The sequence below is a fragment of the Anastrepha ludens genome, chromosome 4 (assembly GCF_028408465.1).
Source record: "Anastrepha ludens isolate Willacy chromosome 4, idAnaLude1.1, whole genome shotgun sequence".
Taxonomy (NCBI): Eukaryota; Metazoa; Arthropoda; class Insecta; order Diptera; family Tephritidae; genus Anastrepha; species Anastrepha ludens.
In genome coordinates, this window is record NC_071500.1 from 2,372,979 (window position 1) to 2,397,667 (window position 24,689).

At 36.0% G+C, this 24,689-nt stretch overlaps 1 protein-coding gene across 1 annotated transcript in view; it reads right to left on the reverse strand.

Moving 5' to 3' along the window:
- Positions 1-2,702: 2,702 nt before the first annotated feature.
- LOC128859637 (uncharacterized) overlaps positions 2,703-24,689 on the reverse strand; it is a 31,024-nt gene continuing 9,037 nt past the window's right edge. Inside the window, exons 3-6 of the mRNA XM_054096601.1 lie at positions 10,341-10,502; positions 8,164-8,371; positions 6,412-6,607; positions 2,703-6,315 (exon numbers count right to left, since the gene is read on the reverse strand). Of these exons, the coding sequence (XP_053952576.1) occupies positions 6,123-6,315; positions 6,412-6,607; positions 8,164-8,371; positions 10,341-10,502 (759 nt within the window). The 3' untranslated portion in view covers positions 2,703-6,122. The remainder of the gene's footprint in view (positions 6,316-6,411; positions 6,608-8,163; positions 8,372-10,340; positions 10,503-24,689) is intronic.

Genomic DNA, 24,689 nt, shown 5'->3' on the forward strand with positions numbered 1-24,689 from the left:
ATGTCATTAAATTTCCAAACTCGTAGCTGTGTTTACCGGTCATTGGACGATCGACACACACGCGGAAAAGCTAGGTTCACCATTTAACCTCCATTGCGGAAGCTGAACTTTCAGAGAAAGAGTCTGTTAAGCACTTTCTCTATAAATGTCCAAGTTCGGCCGCTAGACGATTAAGGTCAATGGGTGCTCTTTCTTTGCCAACCTACATCCCATCAATCTTCTCCAATACATCAATAACTCTGACTGGCTGTAGATATCTGCCTGTTGGAGGTTTCGTAATGGTATCAAAACGTCGCTTTAGTGCTACTTGGGGAGTGTCTGAGTGGTGCTTCAACCATTTCAACTACCTACGGTAGGTAGTTTATTGCATTTTATTTCCTCCACTGGTAAAATATGTTTACCCAGGGGCTTGATCCGCTTATGCATCAGTGCTGGGGACGGTGCCAGCACACTTTTGGCGGTTGCATTGGAGTATATTGCCAGGTTAGTAAGATGATAATTCAATCTAAAATGTGATATTAGAATTATTGTGAATTATTAATTATTCTTATTTAATTCCATACAATATTTAAATCGGTTTAGGTTGAAGCTACCTATCATTGATTTTGGTAATTGATTTTGCGATAAATCCGGCAGATTATTCCGGTATGATCTTCTTTGTCATTCCTCTACTTCCTGAATAAGAGAGGAGAAGTTACCCTTTCCTGGGCCACAAAATGGTTCTAGGCCTATAAATGAGGTAAATGTGCCTTGGAATCTACAGGTTACGCACCCGATTGTTCTCAACTATGATGCTCAGCTTAGGTGAAATATTCCAGCACCAAAGAGTTGTATCCTTGGTTGCTGTCTGGCTATTAGTAAGGGTAGCTATGCTTCGGTTGTTGTAGTTGCGTTGAAAGTTGAAGAAAAACAAACAAAGAGAATCGCATGAGAAGCCATCTAAGGGCTTTTATAAATTAATTACGCTTGAAAACTATTTTGAACAGGATTTATTAAAAACTTGAGGATCAGAGATCCTAAACTTTGAATGTAGCTTTAGTAATTTATTAAATAGGTACCCTAATAAGAAGAGCTGCTCTCGGGGCTTTTAAGAGATCAATGGCAGAGCAATCCTCCGAGAATAGTTCCTTGCATAAACATATTTTTATATTGGCGTATGCTGTTCATATCTTAAAATTTCAGTAGCAAATAAAGTGCTCAAATAAATGGTTTTGGAAATAAATTCTGTCTATATATTTAGTTTTTTATAATTTCATTTACTAAAAATACGGATAATATAATATTAGATATTTTTTGAATATAATTTCTTATTGATTTGTATTATTTGTATTATACTGTAAATATTTCTATGACTCTCAAAAGGATTTGCACGAAAATACAGTTTTTCCTCCTACTACAACTAGAATTGTTTGTATTTATATGTATGTATATGTAGTTTAAAAATTAGAAAAAAGCTTTTATGGCATATCTCATCTTCTCTAGATACATTTTAGTAACCACAGCGTTCGCAATTAAGAGTATTTAATTTTTGTGTATCTTTACATTAAGGTAATAGGTAAATATATCTATGTAGGTACAATAATGTAATTTTCACATTTTCAATTATGTAGTACTACATGCATACACACATGTGTATATGTATGCTTCTGCCATATTTTTCTAGGTTTCTAATAAATACTGTACGAGTAAATGGCAATTTTATTAATAATTGATTTAAATAAAACATCAATATCATTTAAACTTAGTTTACATATTTTTATAATATTTAATAAATTGTATCTACGTACTTACTAAAATTTATATTGTTCTTACAATTATTTATTTCACAGTTTTTCATCGTCAAATTGTGTCCATGCAAACATGTGCACTCATATCCACACATCATACATCCATACAATCGTACATGCTTTCTTATACTTTAGTCTAGAATTAATATTTATACAGGGTGTGGAACTCCGCCGTACTTCGTACGACGAAAATATGGAGCGAGTGGCGTGTTCGGGTTCACATGCCATAATTCTTGCTCGGTCTTTGATTCATATGGGTGCAATCCTTTTTTTGAATTTTGCCACACCCTCCAACAGGGTATTTCAAGTAGTCACAAAGACTGAACGTTTTTTAGCGTCTAATAATACGTTCACATATGGATTAATTCCCTATAAATCCACCAAATTAATCCACCCGTTAACATATAGCAGATTACCTGCAAAATTTACAATCAGCTGTCCATACTGCTTTGATAGGTTTTTCTTCATAGAAATTTTTTTGGTGGCATATTTTGGTGTTTTTGGTTTCTTTAATTATTATTAACAATATAAAGAAAATACAAGGAGAAGGAATAGCTAATAAGAGGACAAAACGTTTATGGACGCACGCTTTCTCTCTAAAATGAATCCCTAATTAATAATATTTAAAGCAATTTTATTGGAATTATGTTTACAGGCCTGTTTTCTTTGCCGGCATCCATTTTATTTAGTTTTTATTTTGATGTTTCTCTTTACATTGTAATAATACAATAATTATCGATATCACAGGGTTGTATGTCGAAAAGTATCGTTATTATCTAGGATTGTTTTATAATCTCAGATTTTGGGAGAGAAATTTTGTATGGGAAATCACGCTTTTTAATTACGGATTTTGAGTTAAGCGCGAAAAAGTAGATCATCCACTTTTGTGTGAACGTATTATAACGCGACTATAATTTGTTAAAAACCAAAAGCAATTTCAAGTTCGAGCAACCAAGCCTCCTAAAACATTATAGTAAACACAAAGTTTAAAATTTGCTGCTGTTCTTAAGATTAAATAACTCATAGTAAGTAAGTATGAAGATATGAGGTTGCACGTTAACACTTTAGTTGTGTCCATAAACAGCGTAACCGTAAACAATATTGTTTTTTAATTTTTTTCACTTTGCTCTCTCGTTTAACAATTTTGAAAGTTATCTAGCGGATAATTTTATTTTCGTAAGTATAATAGGCCTGTCAAAATGGGACCGTTCCGCCCGTTGTGACAAGGAATTTGACTGACAGCAGAATATACTAGGTGTATTTGAGTCGAAGGCGCCACATAATCCTGAAAAATGAATGTGCGTCCCTATCTCTAAGTTATTGTCGCACAAAGCGTCTACGACTACCACAAATCCTGTCAAAATCCCTTTTCGCTTCAATATCTTACCAACAAAAACTAGGTTATACACAACGAAATATAATATTTGTTTTCACGACAAGAACATTTGTTTTATATGTGGCAATACTTTCATTGTGGCCCCATGGCACGTATTACACGTCAAATGCGCTGCCGCAACTGACGAAACGGACCCTTGAGACAGCCTTATAAGACTTCTACATCAGAAGAAGTGAAGCAAGACAAAATGGCTGCCATTCCTAGGTCCTTTGAGTTGCACACAAATGTTTGGTCTCTTTCGTCATGAAATTAACCGCTGAATGTAGTCGGCAGCAAAACACCCTGTATATAGAATATTTGATTACACACATACATAAATGCCCCCCATTTCATACTGAGTATGTTCACATGTACACAATCGCAAGTTGGTTTTTCTTTTCTTTTAACTTGAAACAGGTTCAAACAAAAATAGTCTTTTCGGTAACACGTGTCAAATGGAGATATTTCAGAATTAAAAGTCACTAGATTTTCCATTAGATTTGGAAAATGTAATGTACTTACATATGTACGTGTTTATTAAAAAAATATATGTAGCTTGTAATTTTTGAACGAAAATATCTAATAATTAAATAATTCGTTTGTTTTTTGACACCTTCATACTTCTCGAACATAAGATGAGGCTTCGTAAATGCTCGCTCATGAGCTGAGCGAGAGAAATTTGAGCAGATTCACATATATTTTGAGTAATGAGCAGCAATCGGACTCATAAGGGAGCAAAATTGAGCAACTACGAATCCCATCCGTAAGACTTTTAGGCTTGGCAAGTATTTTTAAGTACATACATATGTATATACGGAAGAAAGTACTGCAAAAAAAATCATTTCAATAAAAATTTACAATAGTGAAAATCTTATAAACCTTAGAAATAATTCAAACAAACAACAAAAAGAAATAAAAGAAATGAGGCGTGTAGTCAAGAGTTTAGGTTTCTTTGGTTGAATACTTGGGTATCCGTAGTTATTAAAATGTTTTAAGTTGCGTGCATACTATACCATATATGTATGTACGCACATACATATGTACATATGCTTATGGATATGTAAGGTTCTTGAAACACTTGATATACAAATCTATTATAGGTTAAAACTAATGTACATATGTATTGTATTTAGTATATACATTATTATTCTTATTTTCTTGTTTCTGGGTTTTTTGTTTTTCAAGTTTAAAAGTGTGGTTAGTTGTACTTTGAGTTCAAAGCTAAAACTGTTGTTGGGCTTGTTATTGGATATGTTTGATGTATCTGCTACGATCGCGATGGTGGGCTGTGTGATAATACTCCATTCGATAACTGAATGCAGAAAGTACATACATACATGCTTACATATGTACTTATGTATATGCTTCTTTGCGCAAATTTTCATGTAGCACACGTACGTACTTAAATAAATACAAGGTGGCGCAAAATTAATTGCCCTATCGCAAGGTTTATAATTTTTGCAAATGGCTTCGAATTGTAAGCCTTATTTGACACTTGTGAACTAGACAGCTGCAGTACTTATACAAACAGACAAGCAATGGAGCATCTTAAGGTAAAAATAAAGATTTCAATCACTCAAAATTATTAACTTTTTTTTTTTGTATTTAAAAAACAAAATTCACAACCGATTGGATGACTAATTTTGCGCCACTTTTCACCTAAGCACGCATAATCCATAACTCAAATAGAAAAACTACACGCACATACAATTGCAAATTTGTGTGTAAATAATTTTTTTTGCATGCTGTTCTAATAAATTCAATTGTATTTTTGTTATACTTTTTTCTTATATTATGGTTTTATAACTTTATAACAGTTTCGTAGACTTTGAATAAGTGCAACAAATGTTAGGCACATTTTTAGAGTATATTTTAATTGTTTTTGTTGCTTTAGACTGTAGGTTGTAACAGCTATACAATGTATAGGTATGTATGTACATATGTCCATATTTATTGAGTTCTAACATTTTTCGAATTTACACTTTGCACACACACATACATACGTACTATACAAACAGAGATAAGAGCGCAAATCCATCGCGGTTATTGGCTTTATTAGCGGCATCCAGTTACATCCCAAGTGTAGAGAAGTGTTCGCACATAGCATACAAGCATAAATAGAAATTATCTAGCTACTTAAATCAAATTATAGCCTTTGGCACATCATTACATATTATATCGCAAATCATTTCGAACAGCACATTTAAATTTAATACTCCTTTGACGCCGCAAGAGCGTGCATCTTTCTCGTTTACAAAAAAAAAGTATGCTTACTCAAGTTAATGCATTTGATAATTAACCATAACATCCCATACATCTAAAATTTGACTTTTTTCTCTTCAAAATGCAAGTACAAATAATTGCTGTCATAGGTCGCTGTCAGATCACAGTATTGTGGTTACCGTAAAAGACGCACCGTCAGCGTTAACACCCTTTTCTGTTTGCACTTTGGTCACGAAACTTTCTATGCTTGGCGCTTTGCTCAGATCAATTGGCGGTATGTCCTCGTCATAGTCTTCCTCAAGTTCCTGCTCCACTTGCTCCCCGCCATCTGAGTTTTCGGCGCGTTGCTTCTTCTCCGACGCATTTTCCATAGGCGAATGAAAGTAGTGTGGCTGCTTTTTGGATGAAGACGGCCCAGGCATGTAAATAATACCATCATCGGTGTCATCATCATCATCGGAGGTGTTATGGGCAGCAATATTGGAATTTCGTTGGTTTGTCGAGCTCCCGTTTATGTGGCAGCCGGTGTACCCACCATAGCCAGATTCGCTTTGATACGGATTGGACTTTATGTGCGCATTCCGGCAGGTTCCACCGCAATTATGATGACTCTCTGCATCACCGCCATTTGCGCCATAGCATTGGCCACGATGTACAGAGCCTGCATCCGTACCATGTCGCTGCAATGAATAACCCACTGCGCCTTGTTGCCCACTACCAGAATGGGCAACTGATTGCTATATATGAGAGTGGGAGCGTGCAATAGACAATGAGTAGGGGCTGATATCTTTTTGGATGCGCATTGTGTCGTAAATGGGAAACTCGCAGCACAGTATGAATTTCAGGGCGCTCGGTACTTCAACATATACGGAGGGCGGTATTGGGATCAGTGGTGATGTGGATGCTTTGTACTTACGATACTCCAGTTGGCTGCACGAGCGCAAATATACAAGAAATAAATAAACATACGCAACAAATTAATTAACTCGTGAACTTTTCGTACTCGTTCTACAATAATCTACTTACTCTTTATATTTCTCATCGGCTGAGCGTTCACGCAGTGGTATGCCTGACAGAAAGAGTATTATGAAGGTGGTAAAGATGGGCGAAGCGATAGCCACCCATTCGTGGCCAGTAATAACATTTAGAGAAATGGCGAAGATTCCCCACCAGATCACAACCTCACCAAAGTAATTGGGATGACGGGATAGACTCCACAGGCCTGTAAATGCATTATATTTAATCAAATCAGACGACATTCAACAGCAAAATACTCGCATATATACATATGTATGTGGATGCATACATAAGTATTTATTCATGCTATGCATTCACATATGGGCTTGATGAAATTACTGAGTAATATACATATATGAGAGCATAAGAATATATAGGTATCTACAAACCCACGTATGTATGCATGTTTTTTTTTTTTCCTATTTGAAAGAACTTGAGACGATTACTGTACGTTTGTGGGTAATTTTGCAGTTCTTTTTAAAACACATAAGTATATTATACTAGCTCTAACCCGCGGCCCCGCTCGCGTAGGAGTAGGATATGTATATAAAAGAATTACAAACAATAATTTCATAGAAAATAATTTTTTATTAATAACCATAATATTACAATACCCGGCATCCGTTGCTATTCCTCGTTGAATAAAATCAAAAGAACCAATCAGAAAAATATTAAGCAAAACTATTTTTAATAATTTTCTATCTCAAACCGTTTTTGAACTTTGCATTTGGGTCCTAGTTGAATAGCTTATGCGGATTATGAAGTCTAGAGTGTGCTATAAATAGTGGGAAATAGGAAAACCTAAGATTTTTTAGATTAAATTTAATCAAATATTCGATTATTAGTGACGAATGAGAGTGGTGGCGCGGCCTGGGGGATGTGGGAAGGGAGTTCCATCATAAAAACAAGCCTATAACCTTCATTGGGTGAAAATATGAATGTATAAAAATTTTTACGTCATTTGGTGTTGTAGTTTATAGTATAGATACTAGGTTGTTCAATAAGTTTTGCGGTTCGGTAAGAGAGAACGTTGCTACTAGCCTAATTTGCTTTTTATATTGGTACACTTTTCATATGAACGTTTGTGAAGTTTCATTTCTATTTGTCAATTCATTATTTGTTTACAAGTAATTCACCGTATTTACCAAATTTGGCCCTAGCGATTTTCATCTGTATCCAGACATAAAAAAATGCATGACCGGAAAGCGTTTTTCGTCAATCGATGAGGTCCTAATAGTTGTGGAAGCTTATTTCGCAGCCCTTCCAGATTCTCACTTGAGGGATGGAATTCACAAATTGGAATCTCGTTGGAACAAGTGTTTTGATATTCAGGGAGCTATAATGCATAACAAACGACATTTGAAACTATAAAACTGTGTGTTTCTTATCGGACCGCAAAACTTATTGAACAACCTAGTGCATATGTTAATTATATGTATTTTGACACCAGCAGCTACTTTTTAAACCAATATGAAGCAGATCTTCAAAATTGAAACTAAAATAATGTCGCTTGAACAATTTTACAATTTGTGTATCTTGGAAAGAAGGTGCACACGTTTGACGGCCGTGGACTACTAACAATTATTTCATTTCAAACTCAGATTCACGCTACCCCTTTAACTGCAGCTCCCTTCTTGCCAGACATTTATGTATTATTTGGTAAACATTTTGATTTCTGTTGCATTTTAAAAATAAACCGTAATACTACCCCTTCCACTATAAGCAGTTAGACGAAAAAATTAAAAATTAAAAAATACTCACCATCGTTGCAAAATTTTCCTTGATTCGCTGGATCCTGTCGAAAAGAGAACTTTTGCAGATCTGCATAAGTCTCTGCCAATAATCCCACAATAAACATCCCCGTGCCTGTGGAATCTAATGTGGTCATGGTCTTAGGAGCATTTGGTTGTGAATGACGTGGCGAATTAATGATTATCACTGGTAAGGATACCACGTATACCCAGACGGCCTATAATAGGAGAGGATGATTAATCATATATCGAATGTAGGTATGTTAGTTATTATCAGTGTACTTGTAAGTGCAAGTCTGCTTCATAACAAACCCAGATTAAACATTTTTGAACTGAATTTGAACTCATCTGACATTGAAAAACTTGCCTCATAGGAAACACGAGCAATTCCTGGTTAAGAGAATCCTATAATTTAACCAATCACCTATAACAGAAGCGTTAAATCGAAAATGCTAACCTCTATGAAAATAAAACTGACAAATGCTGATCAGATGCTACAAGTGACGGACGTCATATATATTAGTCATGTATATAATTGGCGCTTACTCCCTTTTTGGGTGTTTGGCCGAGCTCTTCCTTGTATTTGTGGTGTGCCTCCTGCTGTTGTTTCATAAACGGAGGGTCCTACATTTTTAAGCCGACTCCCAACGGCAGATATTTTTTTTATGAGGAGCTTTTGACGTAGATTCGAACCTACGTCCTCCGAATTCCAAATGGTAATTACACATTAACCCACTCGGCTACGGTGGCCACCGTAATCATATATGTACGTATATGTGAATGTAACTAGCCATAGAGTTAACATTTTTCAAAAGTGCGACACTAGAATTTTTTAATTATTTATCGACTTGATATTAATTGTATTGAATACGTTATCGTGGCTAGTTATTCGATTGGCCCTTGACAGCAGGTGGTGGACATATTCTCACGTTGAGGGAGAAAGGGGGCGTTACGCATGTTGCTGGTACACATGAAAATTATGAACCAATCTACTCACGCCATGAGCAATAAAATCAATAACTGCATTAAAATAACTCACAAGGGCCATTGAATACTTCGTAGATAAATGACGTTGATTTAATTGCTTAAATAAAAACAGATCAATAAAACTTCCTTCAAATTCATGGCAGCGGTAGCCCATGGAATACTACAAAAAATTATTTAGGAACAAAGTTCTGAATTGCGCTGCCATAAATAAAAACTATATCGCTAAAATCACGTATGTATTATACACATGCGAATACACATACAGTGAGTTATATATATTATAATATAATATTATACACGTAAGCATCGTATACGGTGACCACTGTAGCCGAATGGTTGGTACGTGACTACCATTCGGAAGGGCACAGGTTTAAAAACGAATCGATAGTAAATTTTTTTTCTAATGGCCATGAAAAAGCTTCTCATAAAAAGCCATCTGCCGTTCGGAGGCGGCGTAAAACTGTAGGCCCCTCCATTTGTGGAAAACCATCACACCACAAATATGAGGAGGAGGTCGGCCAAGCACCATAAAAGGGTGTAAACGCCAATTATAAATATATAAATATACATATACAGGGTGCATACGTTATTTCGTTATTCGCAATTAATACCGTTATGCTCAATATTAATAATAAGCATTTTCCGACATGTTATCGTTTCCGGACACGGATCGAGGAGGTTATTGCAGCTAATGGAAAGTTCATTGAATGATTTTATAGGCATATAATAAGTTAATGCTATGTAAAAAATTCCTGAACTTCCATTAAATTTTGTTCAAAATATAAGCTAATTAGTTTTACACTCAAGTTGTTCTTTAATTATCGTACGCACCCTGTATATAAGTATCAAGATACCAATATGCGCACGATTGCTTCCCAATATTGTATAGAATTTTATATATAGAGGTACATAGTACATATGTGTGTATATAATTTGTGTATCATTTCTAGCTACTCATGCCTGAGCACTTATACAAGAGCAAATATCGTTTATAAATGCATGCATGCGTGTATGGAAATGTGAACCAGACCGTAGTTTTTTCGTTATTTTACTCGATTTCAGGTAACTTCTAATCAGAACCAAAAAGTTTAACTCACAGAAAATGGCAATTTCAATATGAAAGTTGGTCATTTGTATGGCCAGTATTTGCAGTAAAAATTATGACATACGAGAGTTCTTCATTCATACTTTTATGCTCACCTGAAATGTCCAAAAAACAGCGTATCTGATTATATTGCGCCGTGTGTCCTCGAACTGCTTATCGCGTCCTAACTTTATTATGCGATATAGCAGATAGCCGGAAAGGCGCGCTCCCCAGAGACAGACAAATAATGTTACCATGAGCTGCCGGCTGTCATAGGCCTGCGAGTATAATAAGAAGCGGAAAAGTAAAATATATTAAAAAAATACCTTCATATGTTTTCTTAAATTGAAAATAATATACTTGCTAGCAAATAAGTATTCATAATGCATTAGAAATACTCTTTTCTCTCTATCCAGGATTGAATGTAATAGTACATGCCCTACAGGCCGATCATATAAGTGTCTGATGGTTTTATAATTGTTTTTTTAATATTGATTTTTTTTCCATATTCTATGCAAAAATGTGAAATTATAAACTTTCGAGCCCCTCGGAGAAAATGTAAACGCACTCTCCGCTTAACTCAAACTCTGTGTATTTATGTAGCTAAATGACTTTTATACGTTATAAAACTACGAAAATAGAATTACAAAGTTTTCAAGTCATTTATTATTTTTTAGTTATTCGTAAATTCCATTCTAGCCGAGGTGCATTTTTCCGTTAGCCTTTCCAAGCAAATCCTGCGCCTCATCATTCATTGAATACAAGCAAACTGGAATTCTCAATCTCTTCGCAAGTGCCAATTGTCCCTTATGTAATTATCAACCTAAATTCAAAAAAATAACCTAACATCTTCAGCACTCGTTTTCCGTTAGTCCAAACCAGTTTTCAATTAGTCACCTCCGGCAAAGTGGTTTCTATTGCACTAGTTCAGATTTTGACTGCAGGGTATGAATACAACCTTGTATGTATGCGGACGTAAGCATTTCTTTCGCACAGTATGTGGCACGCCAATTATGGTTGCGCGCTGCTAAATGGAGCTCGTTCCACAATTTTCGTGTTAACAAAATTACGGTTATTGGTATTGTTTTTACATTTTGCAGCTATTACCACGAGCTTTTATACGACAAATGTGCATACTTAAAAGGGTGCCTAATTGTGTACCGTACAAATTTCCATCAAACTAATGCATTTTTTTTTTCACTCAACTATAAGTGACCGGTTGACTTTATTGTAATCTATATTTTCGTCTTCTAGTTAACTGGAATAATTCTCGTTATATTGTTTTTTTAGTTTTGGGTCAATTTCGCTGATTTTAAATAGTCCCAAGTATATTATATATGGACCAAGAAGATCACCACTATTTTAAGTAGATATTTTTCTTTCGAATCTTGCAATACGCCAAGCGTATTCTGTGAGGAATAGTTAGAATACTCATGGAAACACTGTTGCCTCGAAAGCCCACCTATAAATGATAAATCCATTTGTTCCTATTGTTAAATGGCTCACCCTTTTAAAAAATTTCAAAAGCAATTGCGCTACACAAACTAAAGTTGGCGAGTCAGTTCAAATGGAAGAATTTAAAACTGATTTACTTACATATTTATGTGCATACATACACATATAGTACATGCACATGCAATCCGCAACGAAGCCCAATGACTAGAAGGTCTTATTTTTAAATAATAACTTTGTACACGTCTGCATACAAACACCTACACGTGGGAATATGTGCGAATGTAAACAGTCTGAAGTAGCAAGCGGGGATGAGGGCATTGAAAATGAAAAGTGAGGTTTCCGCTCCTGCTTTCCTTTTCCCAAACCAAGTGTTTGAAAACTATTTAAATATATTCATTAGTATTTAAAAATGGACCTACAAACTCACGCTTAGCAGGGAGACCTGAACTTTTCAAATATTGTATATTATATAATATTGTACAATATATTACGAGCCGGTACTTTAGCTACAAAAGTAAACAGGTCTGAAAGTTATTTGATTTGTTTGTAAGTGACTTTGTTTTTACCAGTGAAAGTTTAATGGAGTTTATTCGAAAATTATGTAATATTTGATATTCTTAGTGAGCTATTAAGAATTTGTACATTTTCCTCTACTTCAAAAAATTAAATTATTCTTCTTTATATAAATTATTTAAATCAGATTTTGTTGTAAAGGGTCCTTCAAAAGAGGCGCGTGGATGTTAAAATAAAACATTTAAACGCCTAAATTCTTTCGGATTTCACTATTTTTATTGAAAACATGGCTCTTAACAATTATATTATATGTGAAAAATTATAACATTTAAATGTCCACAATGACTACGTCTACGTCAATACTTTAAAGGCGTTATTCTTTCGTATAAAGTTGTGCATCTGTCTGCTTGGCAAATGTCAAAGACAACATAACAAAAAGGTACCGTCTAGGAATTATTCACTACTGGCATCTAGGGGTGACTTTTGAAAGATCCTTTATTTTCACTATAGAAGTTTCAAAAAATGATTTTTTTTTTTCTAAATACAGTGAAACCTCCCCTTGCGCATACCTCCAATAAGCGGACACTCCCCATAACCGGACAAAAACTGAGGAACCAAGCTTTATGTTGTGTTTTTAGAACGAATTCCACTCTAATAACCGGACGCGGACACTTTTTCTCATTTTTTTTTTGTTCTAATCACCTCTCGAAAGCGGACGCGGACCTCTCGGTAACGGACAAGCCAAATATATCACTGAACAAATGTGTAAAGAAAACAATAAAAACCTCTCCTAAGCGGACGCGATACTCTAATCCGTGGACAACAAAGATAGTAGATAGACAATAGTTGAAATAAAAAAAGAATACATAACTAAACTAAACACACGAATCTACATGCTGAAACATGTGAACGTGTAACGGGATCTATGTGTAACAATGTGTAGCTTTTAGCATGAAAAGAACAGAAATTTTTGAATAATTTGATTTGTATTTTGCAAAACTTTTATATTGTGCTAATTGTTTCAATACTGAAAATGTCACAGTAAAAGAAAATGCTTTCCATTAAGGAAAAAATGGAAGTTTTAAAGGTGGTTGATAAGGAAAATTTATCTGTTCGTGCTCTAGCAAAGAGGTTAGTACTACACAAAATTGTTTTTTTTTTTAAATATCTTTTCAACAGGTTTCCTTTTGTTTTACTTTTAAAGGTTCAATATTGGAAAAACCCAAGCTGTCACTCTCGTAAAACAAAAGGAAAATATTAAAAGAATATGGATGGGCGGTGATAACGTCAACAAAAAGAAAAAGTTCTTAAACGCGGATGGCTCAAAAATTGACCATTTGAGTTTCGAATGGTTCGTTAAGGCCAGAAGCGAAAATATACCAATATCGGGTATTATTATAAAGGAAAAAACAAAAGAAATCGCTGGACGTTTAGGTATTCAACATTTTTCTGCGTCAAATGGATGGTTGGAGAAATGGCGCAGGCGTCATAATGTGACTTTCAAAAGAATATGTGGGGAATCTTCCGAGGTTAATTTCGAGGATGTGCAGCAATTTAAACAAAAACTACCAAATATTTTATTAGGCTACAGCCCTAAAGATATTTACAACGCGGATGAAACTGGACTATTTTTCAGTGCTTTACTCAATAAAACTCTTGCTCTGAAGAATGAAAAATGCGTGGGCGGTAAGTTATCAAAAGAAGGATTTACTGTGCTATTGTGTGCCAATATGGTTGGAGATAAAGAAAAGCCATTGGTTATTGGAAAAGCACCATGCCCACGCGCCTTTACAAGAGGCAATATAGGAAGTTTGCCAGTGGAATGGAAGTCAAACAGGAAAGCTTGGATGTCTCGTGAAATTATGTGTGAGTGGCTAGAAATGCTTGATAAAAAAATGGGTTGCCAGAAGAGAAAATTTTTATTATTTTTGGACAATGCTACAACTCACCCTCGAGATATTAAACTAGATAACATAAAGTTGATCTTTTTAACTGCTAATACAAAATCCGTTTGTCAGCCCCTCGATCAGGGTATAATACAAAATTTTAAGTGTCATTACAGATGCCATATAATCAAACATATTTTGACAAAATTAGGAGACATTCCAATGGACAGACTTTCAAAAACTTTTGACATTTTGGAGGCTGTTTTTTTATTAAATCTTCATGGGACAACATAACGGCAGAAACAATTAAGAATTGTTTTTCGAAAGCCGGGTTTCAAAAAGCTCCGCTTGAATGTTCTGCCTTCGAGGCAGAGGATGATATTCCCATATCGACACTAGCGGCTTTGATAAAGATTTTAAATGAAAATCAGCAAGGTCAGTATACAGAAGAGTTATTGTTAATCGACCAAGTTTTTAATAGAGAAGACAATAATATTGACGTTGTCATTGACGAAATTAATACTAAGGAATTATCTGACGGAGAAAGCGAAGACTCAAATTATGTATGTGTCCAGGATGAATATCAGATCAAGTCATATCATGAAGCATTAGAACAACTGCGTCGAATTAAACAATTTCTAAGAGGCGATATTACTGGATTCTAATACGCCAAGACTTTAGAATGTCATCTTGAAAACCTTTTTCTGAAACATAAACAGGAAAATCTACGACAGACTACGGTATATGAATTTTTGAAGCCTAAAATATAAATATGTTCAATCAAATATGTATATTCAAATGTGTAAATATATTCATTGTTCCCAATATAAAAATGTACATACATACATATATATTTTTCAATAAATGTGAAAAAACTGAACGTACCATAAAAAAACATAAACAAATTGTTTAAAGAGGTGGGATAGTAATTTTAACTTAGAGTTTTTTTTTCAACCCCCATAAGCGGACGAAAATTGTGGAACCGTGAATGTCCGCTTGTAGGAGGTTTCACTGTACTTCCCGGCTAGTCAAGGAGAGACGCTCCGAAATAAGAACCTGAAAGGATTATTTTAGAATTTTTTCTAGATGTTTTTTGGTAAACTAAACAAGAATTTAACTTTTTCTGAAAGCTTCTGGAGTGTTGAAAGGCATCAGTGCTTTAATGGCAGCATTTTTGAGCATTCATCTATCGGAATTTAAAATGGTTTTGCTACAGAGTCTTGTTAAGTCAACTTTAAGTGAATAATTTTTAGCCGATCCGTGAAAAATAAGGTAATTTAATCACATTAAAAAGAGGACTAAAAACAATAATAAAATAGCCCTTTGGCTAGCTGGGTTTTATTTTCCGGCCCCTTTCTTTGCCTGCGACACCAATAACTTTAAATGAAGCTATATTTTTCAAGTCGGTCTCGAAACGACTGAAATTACTAGAAATGATATAAAAACAAGGAGTCAGGTACCGTAGGCACCGAGACCGAAAAACGTTAAAAAACCTTTTCAATATGCGAATTGCTGCTTACACGCAAAGAAAGGAAGGAGTTTTGTTCCTGATTGTGACAGAAGTAAAAAATTAGATAATACCTGTAGCATCAACATCTACATCAACGATAAAACCAAAATAATCAAAATATTGTATTTGAGGGATCAAGTCACTGTCATCTATTTTGCACTTCTCGTATCAAATAAAAGTATAACTGGGGCTAGGTACCGCCGGTACCGCCTAGGGCCGTCGGCCGCAAGCTGTAATTGTTGTCAACCCTGTTTCAAAACACTCAATAAGGACATTCCACATTAATTCCCGTATATACCAAACATTGTACTTTTCGATTTCTGGTTGTTTTTAGACATTCATCAGGATTTGTCTTGGCACCGCCTCCACGCTTTCGTAGAAGCTTAAGAATACATCACATCACGCTTCATGATTATCGAAATTTAAAGTTATTGACGTGATAACGTCTTATAATTCGGTTTAACAGGCTGAACGCACGAAAAAATGTGTCGTTACCTTGCTCATTTATCGTTACCTTGCTCATTGCCGTTACCTTGCTCATTTGTCGTTACCTTGCTCATTGCCGTTACCTTGAATGAACTGCAAGCGAAAGCGCGGAACGAACGACAAAGCAAACGAACGGCAACGTTCGACATCTTGCTCTCTCCTACTTAAGTGAGCGTATATATGTATGTATATGCGCATATGTACATATATAAATTCACGTATTTGTATTTGCATATGCCTTCTTATTGATTATTATTAATTTGATTTACTTGAAGAATTTAAAATACAACCAAGTGTATCATCATCATCGTTACCGAATGTATAATTAGTGACGACTAGTTGTTAATAATACCGCTTGTTTTGATGTCATTATTATTAATTTTTCTATTATATATGAAGGAAAAAATGTATGGTAATGTGTACCACATACCTTATAAGATATGTTGTATACTAATATATGTATATAAACATGCATATACATATACAATTTCGCGCAATTTGCAAAAAGAACAAATCTATATGTAAAGATGCATACAAATCATATGGGCATATCTATATATATAAAAATTAAGCCGAAAAAAAGTGTGCATTTGTCTCCGGTAATCTCAGCAACGCGTGTAAGGAAAACAATGAAAGTTTCACACATTGTTGGTGTTGCTTTGGCAAAGGTTTCTGCGAAGTTTGGTTGAAATCCGATAACGCATGTGTGTGCGGTGCGCCAGTTAAGTGAGTGTGTTTTTGCTATTTGCCGCACGTATTTTTTGTACCGCACATAGCATTCATTAGAATTGAATACATTTTGGTCGTGTGTGTCTGGACCGATTATTATGAAATTTGGTATATATATATATTTTTCCACGGTGAAGGTTAGTATAATATGCTTATTGATTCCACTCTCCACCAGGTGGCGCTGCCGAAGGCCAAAACGAGGACCCGGGTAACCCTAGGATGTGTTTTTACATTGTGGGTATCAAATCAAAGCTACTGATGAGTGCTTTAATACAGAGTATTTTTTAGATCTCTGAGTTACCAGGGTCTCGAGATATAGCCGAAAAGGTGGACCAAGGTACCCTTGGATGTGCTTGTACAATATGGGTATCAGATGGAAGCTGTTGATGAAAGCTTTTAAGTGAAGTAATTTTTACTGCCCGTTTCCGGGATAAAGAAAGGAGATGTAGCTGGAGATGGAAGAGGAAAAGGAATAGCTACAGGAAGAGGAAGAGGAAAAGAAAGAGGAAGACCGATATACGCTTATTATATAAACGTTAATCTGAAGTCAGTTATAGTGAAAAATTCATTGTATCATTGCCGGCGTGATTGGGGATCGTTTCCTTAATTTTTTGCAGAAAGGTTACGCTAATATGAGATATTACCTATATCATTCATATATTTACGTATTACCTGTGTACTCACAAATATACGGTTGAAGCAAATATATGTCAGTTTTTTTACTTCGCCTGGAAAAGTTTATTTAAATTTAAGAAGAGTAAATAGAACTTATTTTATATCAGACTTCACGCAAAAAAGTCATTTGCACCTGAACACATAGCTGGGTTAAAGCGGGGGGGAATAGAACAGTTCTCTTCTCCTTCTCTGCTTTTTCGCAGAGATAATGTCGATAATTTAACTGGTTAAATGACTTTACAACCAAACTTTTGTCAAATAAGTCAAACGAAAGAACAGTTAATTCAAAGTATTTTCCCGAATTTGCCTCAAAATTACAAAAATCATGATTGGCTTAGTGAACGAGAAATCATGGCTGGCAAAAATAAAGATGTGAATGAAATGAATGCGGCTATGTTGGCTAACATACCAAGCCCAGAACAAACATATCGATCCGTTGACACTGTTACAAATCAAGATGATATTGTAAATTATCCCACTGAATTTTTGAATTCCTTTGATTTACCTGGATTACCGCCACACATGCTAAACTTGAAAATATTAGAGCTGATTATTATGTTGAGAAACATAAATCAACCACGACTATGTAATGGCACTCGATTAACAGTTAAGAGATTGATGAATAACGTCATTGAAGCAACAATTTTGAATGGAAAATACTCTGGTGAAGACGTTTTAATACCGCGAATACCAATGATACCATCGGATATGCCGTTTGAATTCAAACGTCTTCAATTTCCTGTTCGCCTTGCATTCGCGATTACTATTAATAAGTCACAAGGCCAAACTTTATCAATTTGTGGTATTGATTTAGAATACCCATGTTTTTCTCATGGCCAACTTTATGTTTCATGCTCAAGAGTTGGTAAGCCATCGGTATTGTTAATTTATTCAACAACGCATGGAAAAACGAAGACTATTGTATACCAAAGAGCATTACAATAAAAAAAGTAATAAAGTAAATCACATCAAACGTTTTTTAATTGCTACTACTATTTAAAACTTCTTTCATTACTATTCATGCGCGAGAATTTTTATAAAATACACACAGTATTTTTCGGCTTAATTAAATTAATTAATCTAGATTTTTTTAAAGACGACCAGCGGAACGGGCGGGTTTTCGCTAGTCAAATATACGAATCTATTCCGTACGCAAGCAAATGTAAGCTAATGTGCTTGAACTGCAAGCGAGAGCGCGGAACGAACGACAAAGAGCACAATCGGTCCCCGCGTTCGGCAACGTTCGACATGTGGCTCTGTCCTACTTGAGTGAGCATACATATATATGTATGTATATGTATGTATATGCGCATTTGTATATAAATTCACATACTTGTATTTGCATATGCCTTCTTCCTGTCTGCATGGTAATGAACCATTTCTCTGTTGAGAATAAACGATGATAGGAAAAATAGGAAATGAAAGGGACTGTTTCAAGTGTAATGTGTCTTGAGAAAGTCAAATCGATGATGATGCCTCTTAGTGTTGTTGACTTATTAACGTCTGATGCACAATCGAAATTGAAGATATCTTTCATGAATTTGATAAATGTTTCGTCATTTTTCACGTTTGTGTAAATGTAACTTGACCTATTCCATTGCAATTCCATTTACCTCCTCCTCTATATCCATACAAAATATCTATCAAACAAATAAAATTAAAATTTTTTTTTTGAAAAACGCAACCATTACATTAGTATTTTCTTATGACGTTGTCACGTTAAACTATCGTCAGTAAACCGACTTTACAGACAACCTTTTTTTTTTCTAGAAGGTATCCGAAATTTGCCTGAGCGACGGAGCAGGAATACCGCTGAGCAACACTTCATATAAATGAGTTGTACAAGTTTTTTTTTTCAAAATGGAAACTTAAAGTTAAGCTCCCAATAAGTATAATTTAACTGAGATGCGGATAGAACTATGCATGTAGATGTAAATATTTTCTGTTATATTATATATTGCGTGCTGAGATATTATTGAAATCTATTGAAAAAAGCAGTCAATGAATCGATATTAGAGATTAATTAAAAAAGTTCATTTCAAAGTTCAAAGAGGTTTTTAGTACAGAAAGAAAATAGATGAAATTCGCTGGGTAAAATACCCAAAAATGTGCCGATTTCTCGCAATATGCTCTGAATTTCGTACCTTTTTCCCTTTTTGTGAGCGAACGATATTTTCTTTTAGTGCTGAGATGGCCGCTGAGTTTATTCCATATACTTTATTTTTGAGGTACGCCCACAGAAAAAAGGCCTTGGCGGTAGAATCGGGCGCCCTGGGTGGCCAGGATATGTCATCGAAACAGCGTATTAATTTGTTTGCTGAAATTATGTGTGTATACAGGAGAAGGGATATTTGCTCATTATTGGCAGAAAGTAATCATTTAGCGCGCACCGAAAGAGACATCATACACAGAAATTAATTGCCTCGATGACTTTCAAAAAATATAGTCTAATTACTCCACTGCTTGACATGCACTCCAAACCGTCACTGTCGAGCTGTGGGGTTAATATTTTAATGGTGGGTTCTTCTTAAATGGCCAATAACGGCTTTATTATATTTACACTTCCATTTAAATAAAAATGGATTTCATCACTTCCAAAGAGTGATGCTTAGCGTACGAAATCGCATCTGCATTGCCTCGCAGAAATGTTTACCCAAATTGTAATCGTAAGGCATAAAAGATTTGAATTTTGAAGAAAGATCCTAAGATCCTTCCTCAATATTTCAAGCACAATAGAGTTTTAGAAGTCACAGGGCAGTCGCTCTCTAGCGCACTGACTGGCGCGGATTATCGTGCTCACGTGTAGCAACGAATTCAATACTTTTCCATATGAGGCTTAGCGTTTATGTTGATCGAAGTGGCGACTGATTCGGTGCCAAGGTCGCGTTCGACTTCGTTGTTGCGGTCGTACCAAGGTGCATTAACAGCGCATCGTAGTACCTTATTTTGGAATCTTTGTATGGATTTTATATTAGTTGTGCGTGAGCAGCCCCATAGCTAGATCCCATATGCCCAAATTGGTTTAAGCATCTGCTTATATAAAATAAATTTATTACATATGGATAAGGCTGATTGGTTGCCCATGCGCCAGTACTAATTTCTAAATCTGATTTCTAACTCTTCTTTTTTCTTTTTAACGTGAGCATTCCACCTAAACTTTGTATCTAGTGGCATACCTAAGTATTTGGCGGTGTTGTGGTACGGGATTTGCGCGCCGTTTATGTTTAGTGGCAGATACTTGATTTTCTTCTGTGTCAAGTCTAACTTAACCGATTTTGTTTCATTTAGTTTTATGCGCCATTTAGTAGATCCGCCGGAGATTTTATTTAAATAAATTTGAAGTTTTTCGATTGAGTCAATCTGAGTTTCTCCAACCGACAAGATGGCTGTGTCGTCAGCAAAAGTTGCTGTGGAGCAATTTGTGTCATTAAGAAAATCACTTGTCAAAAGAATACAGAGAATAGGTCCAAGCACGCTGACCTGTGGCACGCCAGCTTTTATTTCCTTAAACTCGGAGTATTGTCTTCGTATTTCATTCAAAAAAAACGTCCAGAAAGACAGCAGATCACAATTTTTTTTCCTCAAAGGCGTTTTCAATGATGCGAGTAATTCTGTGCACTTGATCAGTGGTAGAGAATTTTGTGCGAAAACCAAGTTGATGTGCTGGTATTATATTTCTTTGCTTAATAAATTTGTTGAGACGTTTGGCTAGAAGCTTTCCCATCAGTTTTGATATAATTGGTAGGAGCGAGATAGTCTGATAAGATGTGACATCATGCGCTGGCTTCCTGGTTTATTAAACATATTTATTTCAGCAGTTTTCCAATATATAGAGATATGTTGCAATTTGAATGTGGCGTTCATTAATTCAGTAAACTTAAATATTGTGCATTGAGGAAGTTGTTTTAGAATTTCAGCAGTAATAAGGTCATACCCGGGCGACTTTTTGAAGTGAAACTTCTTTAGGCGCGTCGGGGGCCCCAAGGCAGATTGAAAATAGGCGAGTGAAACGGTAAGTTCGGAGCGTTACCGAAATCCGTCAAATGGGCGGGGCCAAGGAGCAGCTGCTCCTTCCCACTCTCGCCTATTCGCTCTCTCTGTCGCTCTCTCGCATCGCAAGCGCTGAACGATGTGAGGGAGCCACCGAGACACGCCGTCTCTCCCCTTCTCTCTCGAATGCCTTTCTTTCTCTCCCGTTTGCTCTATAGCAGTGCTGTCCAAAATGAAAAATGTGAGTGTATAAGTGAGAACGAGAGAATGGGAGCAGCCCAGTGGGAAATTTAAACCAAAATAAATAAATATTGGATTGGAGTAGACAATTTTTGTGGGAGGAATCGAAATGCCTTTTGATATTACATCTATAGCTTCCTTTGAACGACTTGTAACATAAAAGGCATTGCAAGTCGCCAAAGGCACTTTTTAGCATAAAAAAGTTCTCACAGGGCATTGTATTGCATACATTAAGCGTCGCGGACAAACGTGTTGTTTATTCGTTGCTGGTTTGCTAACGACTGAACGATAGAGAGTAAGAATACGTGTGATCAATTGATGTATGGGATGGACAGCACTGCTCTATAGCAAACTACCCACGCCGTGCATCAGCCGTTCAGTAAGTGTGAAGCGAGGTTAGGATATTGCGTTGACCTGTGATTCGCACTGAATAATTTGTGAATACAATCGATGTATATACTAGAAATGTGTTGAAAAGGTGCCTATGATTCCATTGTAATTATAACTATATTTTATCAATGTATAATAAAAAATTTATGAGTAATATTTACGCTTTTCTGAAAAAAAAAAATGAAAACCTGAATTTAACACGAGAGAGGGGGGAGAGATCTAAACCGGGGCTCCCATGCATGGAACAACCAACTTAGAAGTTTCACTTCTACCGTGCGTGAGTCTGACAGACCCTAGATTTTTTTGATTTTAGCTTATTTATTTCACCAAGCAATTCGGAATCCGTAACAGGGAGAATTTCGACATCAGCTTCATAGTAAAATGGCTGCATTCCGGCTGCGCTCGATGTATCATATGGCTTCAAGATGCCTTCCAGATATTCAGCAAACGCATTAGCTTTTTCTTTACTACTTTTGGCCCAAGGACTGTCTTCTATTTTGAATGGTGGGTACTGTGTTATTGGCTGTAAAAAGTTTTTTGTGCATTTCCAGAGCAAGTAATCAGTGATGCATTCGTTTGATAAGCTCTTTAGATAAGTACTTAGAGATCTGTTTTTAAATTCTTTTATATTTTTGGAAATTTCTTTTGTAATTCTAGTTAGCCATTTTTGTTAGATTGGGGATCTTGTTTGCTGCCATCGTCTACGTACTTTGCGTTTTTCTGCGACCATATCTTTAATATCTTTGGTATATTTATGACCTGAAATGACAAGCTTTTTTCCGAAGTGTTACTCCAGGCTGCCTGTTGTTTGAGGTTAGATAATTTTAATATTTCATAATCTAAATCCTCCTCCTATTTGTGGTGTGCGTCTTGATGTTGTTCCACAAATGGAGAGAAATACAGTTTCAAGCCGACTCCGAACGGCAGATATTTTTATGATGAGCTTTTTCATGGCAGAAATACACTCGGAGGCTTGCCATTGCCTGCCGAGGGGTGACCGCTATTAGAAAAATGTTTTTCTTAATTTTGGCGATTCACCGAGATTCGAACCAACGATCTCTCTGTGAATTCCGAATGGTAGTCACGCACCAACCCATTCGGCTACGGCGCCCGAATTATAACAATTATATGGACATTTAAATGACCACCGTGAATACGTCTACAGCTAATATCAGATAGACAGTCGAATGCGTAATTGTTGAGAACGGCGAAATATCGATGTTGAAGGTTGTTCAGCAACACTTTGCGCTACAGCAGCAACATTCTCAACAGAACGTCCAGTTCTTGGTCTGTCTGTCTTTTTTCTATCCTCTGCAGAATCAGTTTCTTTAAATTTTTTCAAAAACCTATGAATTGTCGACGCATTCGGAAGATTAGGTTGGTATGGTTGCCCAAAGAATGAGCACACTTGGACGAAGAAAAACGGATTCGACCTTTCGGATGATGATGATTATTTCTACCAAGAAAATTACGAATTTTGCGATATGTTGCTCTTAAATATCGATCATTTTCATAATAATATTCAATAATTTTAACGCGTTGTTCTATCGTATAAAGTTGAGCATCTGTCTGCTTGTCAAATGTCAAAGATAACAACAAAAAGATACTGTTTAGGAATTCTCCACCACTGACATCTAGGCGTCCCTTTTGAAGCACTCTAAGATAAACACGGGATAAAAAATACGGGATATTAAAAATCAGCTCCAAAGTACCCACGATCCTATACGGAAAGTGAGTCTCGCTTCACGTTACAAGATTGCAGATACGGAGGTAAAAGACAAGGCTGCAAAAGATAAAGAGAGGTACTATAACGAGATTGCCAGCGCCGCTGAAAAAGCTGCATACAAAAATTACTTAAAAGGTGTATACGTTGCCATCAACAAACTGGCAAATGTGAAACCCCACATACCACCATTAAAAGATATAGATGGGAATACTCTATCCACCGTGTAGGAACAGCTTACCGAGTGGAGAAGACATTATGAAACTCGCGAAAGCGTTGAAGAAGCAAACGCCGTCCCCAGCAATAGACGACGGAGTCCCAACAGGGATATCTCGACTGAGCCCCCATCTAGCACAGAAATTAAAACCGCAATCCACAAGTTTAAAAACAACAAAACTGCTGGCTCGGATGGTATACCACCTGAGTTATTAAAATTCGGTAATGAAATAACCCCACTACTCCGTCCCCTCTTACTTCAAATCTGGTCAACAAACACCATCCCGATCGGCTGGAAAGAGGGCATAATAATATCAATTCCGAAGAAGGGCGATTTAAGTCGCTGTGCAAATTGGCGTGGCATAACTCTTTTAAATGCCGTAATAAAGATCTTGGCATTTGTCATTCTTGAGAGAATCGCCCCAGTTCTCAACAACAATGGAATGGCGCTCGCCACTGTACCTACTCTTTGTGGATTTTGAGCGCGCTTTTGATACCTAGTTGGTCTTCCTTGAGGACTAATGGAGTACCGGAAAAAATCGTCACCATCATTCAAGAACTTTATGAGGGAGCTGTGTGCAGTGTACTCTTCAAAGGCAAAAAGAGCGAATTGTTCAGTATTCACAATGGTGTGCGTCAAGGTTGTGTGTTG